The following is an 8,483-nucleotide window of genomic DNA, read 5'->3' on the forward strand; positions in this document are numbered from 1 at the left end:
TTCAGGGCAATGGGCATCCGAACAGAATAATAGATCATCCCCATTACATGTGTGGTGGTACTATAACTTGATATCCCATATGCTGCAGGTTGCTCTCACTCCTCAGCCACATCTTTTTGCTCTTAACATAAGGCACAAAAACAAGCCTCCTTGTATCCTCCTATGTTAAAGAAAGCCCAGTGGCAAGCTGCTGGAGATAACAGCAGTAGAAAACAAGCAAATCTTCACATACAGCATCATCTGCACAGCTTCGTAATGAGGGGGGAGTTCTAAAAACAACGCCCCCAAAAGCTTCTTTATCTGCCAGTTTAGGCTGTAATCATATGCAGTAGCAAACACTTATTTACCTACAAGCATACACTGACCACTGACCAGGCTTGAGCACCCCACAGTGGATGTGCTCTGAAGACCAGAAAACGCAGTGTCTCAACTGGTTAAAAATCATAGCTGGCATTGAGCTAGTTTTCATTTTGCAGCAGAGTAAGAAATAACAGCTCAGGAAACATCTTTCTCTAGCAGAGAATTAACCTACAACCCACAATACCCACCATTCTCTGCACTCCAGAAGCACACCAGGAACATAACCCACATACACACCTGATTCAGTGAGAGTTGCTGAAGAAAAAGCTGCTTTACAGACTAAGATAAAAGCAACACTACCGAGCAACAGCTCCCTAAGGCATGTGAAGGTGATGCTCAACAGGAAGGCCTGGGGTTGCACTGCGGTGTGACTGAGCATGTGGAATGGGTCACCAGCTCACCCCAAAGGCACAGATGGCCCTTCCCAAACGAGGGAAGCACTGAGTACCCACCATGCCCCCTCCTCGTACCTGAATTCGGGGACGAGGTTTGGTTGCAGCCCATAGAAAGCAGCTGAGAGCGTCACCAGCCAGCCGGGTTTGTAATTCCCGTTCTCACACTCCAGGTAAGGAGAGGACCATCTGATGTGATTCTTATCAGCCGTGAAGCCCTCTCGCCTCTTCCAGCTGTTCTCCAAAGTTTTAGAGCCCGTGTTCAAGACCTTCCTGTGTTGATGCGGCCTCCACTTGCGCTTCAGGCCCTGGAACCACTCCATCTCCAGGGATCCGTTGGCCAAGCGATGAGCGGAGGAGGACAGGTCCTGCAGGTGGATCTGGCTCTCGTGCCTGCTGGCCTGGAGGAACACCTGGGGGGCAGAGAAGGGCTCCGTGCTGAAGGTGATGGCCGCCCTGGAGATGTTGGGGTCCCCCTCCAGGAGGCTCCTGATGAGCGCTCGGTACCACTCCAGGTCCTCCTGCAAGTTCTGCTCCCGCGACTTATTGCTCTGCAGGATCATGTTGAGGAAGTTGGTGGCGTGTGTGAGGGTATCCAGGGCGCCGTGCAGGGACGGGTGAGAGACGAAGCGCGACTTGCCGGCCAGGCTGGCCAGCTCGTATCGCCCGGAGCAGTTGGCCCTGCGCAGCTCCCGGGAATCGCCCGTGTAGAGGAACGAGGCCACATCCTGGGGCACCTCCTCGGCGAGCCGCTGCGCCAAGATGGTGCTCTCCGGAGAGCGGCTCCGCGGGGCCGGGGGCGGATCGCGGCTCTTGATGTGGTTGTAGATGGGCTGCCCGCCTCCCGGCGCCCGTCCTCGGCCGGCCGCGGCCCCGAGCCCTCGCTGGGCCAGGAGCAGGAGAAGAAGGAGCCGGAGCGATGCCATGTCCCCGGCGTTCCCGGTCGCGCACGCACGGCGGAATCGCTCAAGCCGGGCTTGGCATAGGCGGCATAGGCAGCACAGGCAGCATAGGCAGCCGCGGCGACCGAGCGGCCCCCGGCCCCGAGTCACCTGTGGCGGCGGCGGCGCCGGGAGCGGCGGCAGCAGCACCAACCCCGCCCGCTCCCGCTGCGGCCCCGCGCTCACTGAGCTGCTGCCCAGCGGAGCGCGCAGGGGCGGCGGCGCCCGGCGCAGCAGCGGGTTCCCCCGCGCCGCCCCGCCGCCCGCCGAGCCCCGCAGCTCCGCATCGTGCGGGTGCCGCTGCCGGAGAGAGACGGACGGACTGAGTGACTGCTGCCCTCCTGCCGCAACCAGCGCTCGGCTCTGTGCCGCCAGCTACGGGAAACCGCTCACCGCCACGGCCGGCGTCTCACCGCCGACCCTTATAGGTGTACAGCGAGCAGTTGCCGCCCTGTGTGGCCGCCCGGGCTGTCAGTCAGCCGGCAGCCATTCACGGGGCAGGAGGACGGCGCTCAGGGAGGAGGCACCGCCGCCAAGAGACGTCGAGGCACCTCGCCGCACCTGCTGCCCGCACCCGGGGCAGGAAGCCATGGGGAGCTATGGGGAGCTATGGGGAGCTATGGGGAGCCATGGGGAGCCGCCCGCCCGAGGGACGGGGGTCGCGGGCTGCGCCGCGGGGCCGCGTGGGGAGTGTGACAGCGACACCTGGCGGCCGGGCGTGGAGCTCCGTGCTGCCGATCCGCCGGGCAGCCCCGCTCGGCTGAGGCGGTGGAAGATGTGACAAGATGTGTTTGCTGCTTTAAAACGTGCTCTTACTTTAGAACCGTTTGAAACTGTTCTTAAAGGAATAGCCCAACAGCTAAAGGTTGGATAACTTTGCAGTCCCCGTTTTGCTGGCACACGGTAGATATTCTCTGTTAAAGAATAATGTACGTGTAATGAACGTCCCCTCAGTGAACAGCCTACGAGGTTATTTAGAAGCCAATACACTGAGCAGCTCAGATGCTGCTATTTACAGTTTAGCACAGCGTAGGGGATCTGTGCCTCAAAACCTGCGCTGAACAAATACCCGAGGATGCATTGTTTGCTGTGGCTAAGTGACAAATGGGGCTTTTGGAAGTAGTAGCTGTCAGGGCTGAGCTGAGCTAACATGGAATCAGTTACTTGGTGAGCTATCAGTGACAGTACAAATAAACAAGTGCTTTTTTTCACAGTGGGCCTGTGCAGGTTCCCTTACTGCCACACACAGCTCAGAGGGCCAGCTGCAGGCCCTCCCAGATCCTGACCCCTAACACCTGTCTGAATGGCACCACAGCCATCTTCCTGCTATCTCTCAGTAATCAAGCATCCTCCTAAAGTACTCACAGACTAAATTCCTTTATTTCCTCGTCTCCTTGGAGTCCTCTCAAATATCCTTCTCCAGAAGTACTCACCTGTCCCACACCCCCTTTTCGTTTGCCAGCAGCCCCCAAGAAGCTCTTGTTCCCAGCACAAACCTTTGCCAGGAGCCAGCAGCCAAATGGGGCCACGGCACAACTCCAGCTGCTGCGAGCTTCACTCTGTTGTGGGGCACCTGGAGTCAGAAGGCTCTGGCTTTCCTGTTCCACTGGTGTGTGCTGTGTGTTACTGAGATATGAGGAGAGATGGGGGGTCTATTGGAGGACTTTATTGCTGATGCTGACAGGGCAGCTGGTGCTGTTTCTGCATCACAGAAGGTCAGAAGAGTTGCCTTTGTCCACCAAGGCTCCTTCCTGCTGTCACAAACAGCCACCATGTCCAGCCAAGCCCACAATGCAATATAGATTTCACGTAATTGCAAATGTGCAACTACTTACATCTCTGTAAAACCTATGTTGCGGTACCCAAAACCTACCACTCACCACCCACATCCAGGAGACTGCAGTGGAACTGCTTCAGCTTATCCACCAGCAGGGATACAACAGGATCTGACCAGTGTCCTGCACATCTGAATTGTTTGAAGCATCATGGTTGTTTCAAGCATGATGCCAGTACATGAAGGATCTCGACTGACTGCCTTACCTATTGAGAGAGAATCTCCATGTAGATATTGCATGAGCTCAACCTCAGTCTAATTACAGCACAGAAAAAATAGTGGTGCAAAATGTTAGCAGTTCTTAACAGATCAGAGTAAATGTAACCTACTTTCTCCAAATACAGCCTGTATGCAAGATCTTGGCTTATCTGAACTATTAGAAGTGCTCACACCAGAATTATTCCATTTTTAAAACCATTTGGAACAACAGAATTCTCCTGTAGCTGTGAAATTTGTTTAATTATTAATCGTTTATGAATTTGTGTTCTAAGCTAATCAGGTGTTACACAGAGTAAAAACACTAATTAAATGCTGGAACTTTGAGAGCAATTTGTTGTATCTCTCTCAGGCAGGAACAAAATATTTATTAATACAATTACTTTAAAAATGTAAACTATAAACTGAATTAAAGAAAGAAACCCATATGTTTTCTCACTGAGTGGAAAACACTGAGCAAGTTCCATGCCTGTACATTCTCTTTGGCCTTTCATCTGGCTGTTTATATTGGCCAGTAAATATCAATACAACCCAAAACAGGAGGATCACATACTCTTCCTCCCACATTATAGGCATGGAATAGCAGAGGGGGCTGGAGGTGGGGAATGCAGAATGGCAGGGCAGAGATGGGAGTACTGTTCATGTTGTAATATATAGTGCAGAGTACACAGGGGCTGGGAGTGATGCTGGGTTTATTGCTGCAGAGGGCAAGAGTGAGAGTGAATGGAAATCATTAACTCTCTTGTTTTCACCCACAAATGAATTAAAAACACTGCATAAATATTTCAGGAGGGGAAAAAAAAGTAGCCAAATGTAGAACACGAGAGTTGTTATTTAGAAACCGATGAAATAAGCAGCAAGCGCTCACCTGTCAGTTAATGTTCACCTGCAGTGAGAAGTTCAAACCAAGAGGTGTTTTCTTAGAAATACTGGATTGGAAGTGCAAAGAGGTTCCCCAGTGCAGCCCTCCCATGCCAGGGTTGGACAGTGTGCAGCAAGTCCCAGAGAAGGGCCCATTATGCATCTCCTGCAGGCTACACAAAATTCTCTGTTAATACACTAAGGTTTGGCTGCTCATTCACCCTCACCGCAGTACTGCCCAGTATATGTAACCCAGTGTAATCCTCATAACCTTTCAAAACATTTTGCTTCCTAGCTGTCCATTGTCTTTTCTCATTTGAGGATTTGATGTCTCCTTCCTCTGGGTGGTACTTGGCACTTATCTTTGTTGAATTTTATCTTACTGATTTTAAGCTGCCTGATTTTTCAAGATTATCTTCAATTCCGAACTTGTTCTTCAAAACGCTTTTAACTATCTTGTTGTTTCATGTCAGTTTTTGCTCATTTCATCAGCCTTTATTTCACAGTTAGTGTTATTTGACTGTCGGTCTTGATAATCTTAGAGGTCTTTCCCAACCTTAATGATTCTTGGTTCTACTATTATCCGCTTTGTTTGTGAACCTATTTAACAGACTGTAGCTGAGTTCAGGTTCCCTCTGGAACCTGCTTGAAACATCCTCCCAGTTTGGTACTACGCAACTGATGCTTATACTTTGAGAATGACTTTAGGGGCAACTGCGTCTCCACTTCATGACCCACTTGTACAGCATTTCCTTGGCTTACTTATGAGAGCCACATGCCAAGTTGCTGATGTAGATACATTAGCCACGAGGCCAGTTATGAGGCCAAGAAGAAAATTTAGTTTGCACTGTATGGATTTTTCTTGATAATCCCTCGTTAGCTAATTTCAATCAATTAATTATTATAAAGTATATATCTTAATATCTTCTTTCTGAACCCTTTTGAAAATCTTTATTCTGTAATTTTGAAATCTTTATTCTATGTAATTCTTCTCTTTTCTTTCTCTTAAAAGATGCAACACGGTATTTTACCCAACTTTGGAATCCTCCTCGCAAGCACTTGAAATGCAAAGTGATAGCGTATGTTTGAAGGGTCCCATCTTATCTCCAACAGAAAGTGTTATTCTAGATTAGAAGAAAATTGTCTGTCAGACAACAAATTGATGGCTTTGACTCCTAATTGTTTGTGGAGAGCTTCCATCTGATATGCAGATGTATCTAATACGCAGACACAGACTGCATTTTAAATAAGCACTGTTCCAAAACTTCGTAAGCTTGTTTACATCCAGGAAAAGATATGGGGGAGCTGAAGTTCAAATTGCAAACACAAACTATTGTGCTTGTACTTTAAAGAAACTATTGTAATGTTGGGAAACATTGTTCACATATGTCCAGGGCTGTTGGTACCTCCACAGTTTTTGGCAAGGATGCGCACTGTAATGCTCTTAACAGTACTGAGAGGAAAAAAACAGCACAGAACACATACCCAGAGCAGTCAGGTCTGTGAAACAGCCTGCATGAAGTTCTTTGTTTTAAATTAAAAGAAAGGAAAATCAGAAACGTCTTTGCTAATGAAGGCCCGGTGCAGAGCATGGAGTAAATGACTACTGAAGCACCTGGACTGCTTTCATGGAAGGAATCCCACTTCTCCAAAGACCATTTCCAGTCTAAATGCTGTGCTATGTAAGGACAATGAATGTTCAGCCCTAATAATGATAGAAGGCTCAGCATCGTGTCTAGGAGATGTTGGTCTTTCAGTCACAGCAGCACGAAGCATGAAAGCCGCTTCCCATCCACAGCAGAATGCAGAGCTGAGTTCAGACCCTCTGCTGTCCCCCGGAGAGCAGGAGCAGTGTGGGGTAGAGATGCTTGCTCTCTGGTGCATCTGGCTTGGCTACAGGAAGAACATGGCACTTCACTACAGCCTCCCATTCAGATTAATGGTGATCTGCTTACTCCTAAAGTATAGATGGAGGTGTTGGTAACAACAGCCAGTGAGCAGCGCACATCTGGGGCAGGAGAGAGATGGCAGCTGCTCTCAACAATGCTCTGAAAGTGCAGCGTGGGAAGGCAACCCAGCAACAGACTGCTCAGCGCCAGGACAGAGCAGGCAAGACATTAATAAAGGCTAATTGAACTGAGATGGGGTAAAGGAGAAATCAACGGAAAGGCAAAGCTTAAACTAATTAAAAGCATTGGGAAAATAAAATCTTGGTAGAACACATTATATTGAGTAACTAAGTTTCCCACGAGCACCTTACCTTTGGTAATGAATCAGAGGATTACAGCACACACTCTAATCAATATGGTGGTTTTTAATAGCTTCATATACATCCTTCAGAACCAACTAGGAAGAATAATCTACTGGGTAACAGCACAGACATGGTGGGTTTCTGTTTTCTCTTATGGCAAGCCTAACAATCCATAGTATTTCCAATAATACCTCAGCAAAACAAATTCTTTTGTGAAGCAATGAATCATGAAAGCATATTATCCTGCCAAAGTCTTGCCCTCCTATCCTCACCCTGGATAAGTGCTGATAAAACTCTTATTTTCTTCCTTCTTTTCTCTCTGCTTAGGGTTTACAGCACTGCAAACTTTCCTGAGCTTTCCCAGGTGTGACTCACAGCACTCAGGCATGGCACTGCTTGGGATTTAGCCATACGTCTGGATTCAATATCTTTCCTCACAGATAATCAGCCAAAGACTTCTTTTCAAACACATTTTGAAACTAAAATCATCTTGCATTTGCTTTCAGCTACGTAACATAGAACGAATTGTCTTCTAATGTAGATTTGCATATCTCTACTGAAGCCAGTGAAATGATACGGATTTATATAGATAAGTGTTTGCCCACTCGCCTGCCATACAGAAGGCAAAATCTAGAATTCCTATTAAAGTGTTTCAAAAACCTACATCTTGTTACATTTTGCGCTAGGAATCCGCAGATGTCAGCTGATGTCGGCTAATGAAAATAAACTTCAAAAGGGAAGAATCATCTGAATTAATTGGGAGCTAAATCATCGCCTCAGCTAAGTTCTGTTAGGAAATGGTTTCCTTACTCTGTGTTGTTAGGTGGGTATCAGCCCTTTAGCAGCTCTGCTGTTGGGTGCATCTTTCTGTGGCTCCCATCTTGATATAAGCAGTAAATAGCAGAAAGTGCTGCTCATAAGCCTTGAGAACTAAGGCAGCCCTCGTTTCCGTGCTAATAAAGTATCCAAAGTAAACTCTAAGGTACTGTTTTGTTTTGTACAGACAGATATCTCTCATTTTCCAACAGTGAATTAAAACTAGAGGTGAGATGTGTTTGAAACTCGGGCTCCTGTTACCGGTAAATGAGGGAGAAATATTGCTGTTATTGGGAAATAAGGAGAAGGAGGAGCCAAGGAAACCCAATTGTTGTGTATTTTAACATAATGTTGAGATATTTTTTTAATGGTCTGTACAAACTGCCTGGCTCTGGTTGGCTGTATGGCAGCTGAACTACAGCCTGGAGGAGAGAGGTAGCATGCTGGAAGGCAGGACAGTGAAAAGCTCTTCAGTCAATCCGGTATTCCCCTGGAATCCTCATCAAAACGAGTGTCAGATGGAGAACAGAAGAAAATTCCTATGAATTTCTGTAGAACTGGAGACATTGGACTCTACGGTTCAGCTGAGCAAGGAGGGCACTCAGGAGGAAGCGCTTTTCCCAACTTGCTGGCTTCCAAAATGGTTGGAATCTGATGCTGATGGGGCACAGGGAGGATTCAACCATTATTTTCAAGAGGAAACCTATTTCAGAGAAATGTTTCAATTTACCTCCTCCAGAACAAGCAATGATTTCCCTTGAGAAATAAAAGAGCTACTTCACAGAAACAGAAAAGAAGGATAACTGGGTTTT

At 47.9% G+C, this 8,483-nt stretch overlaps 1 protein-coding gene across 1 annotated transcript in view; it reads right to left on the bottom strand.

Moving 5' to 3' along the window:
• GPR158 (G protein-coupled receptor 158) overlaps positions 1-1,678 on the bottom strand; it is a 165,006-nt gene extending 163,328 nt beyond the window's left edge. Inside the window, exon 1 of the mRNA XM_015853313.2 lies at positions 831-1,678. Coding sequence (XP_015708799.1) covers positions 831-1,678 — 848 coding nt within the window. The remainder of the gene's footprint in view (positions 1-830) is intronic.
• Positions 1,679-8,483: the final 6,805 nt, after the last annotated feature.

The sequence above is a fragment of the Coturnix japonica genome, chromosome 2 (genome assembly GCF_001577835.2).
Source record: "Coturnix japonica isolate 7356 chromosome 2, Coturnix japonica 2.1, whole genome shotgun sequence".
Classification (NCBI taxonomy): Eukaryota; Metazoa; Chordata; class Aves; order Galliformes; family Phasianidae; genus Coturnix; species Coturnix japonica.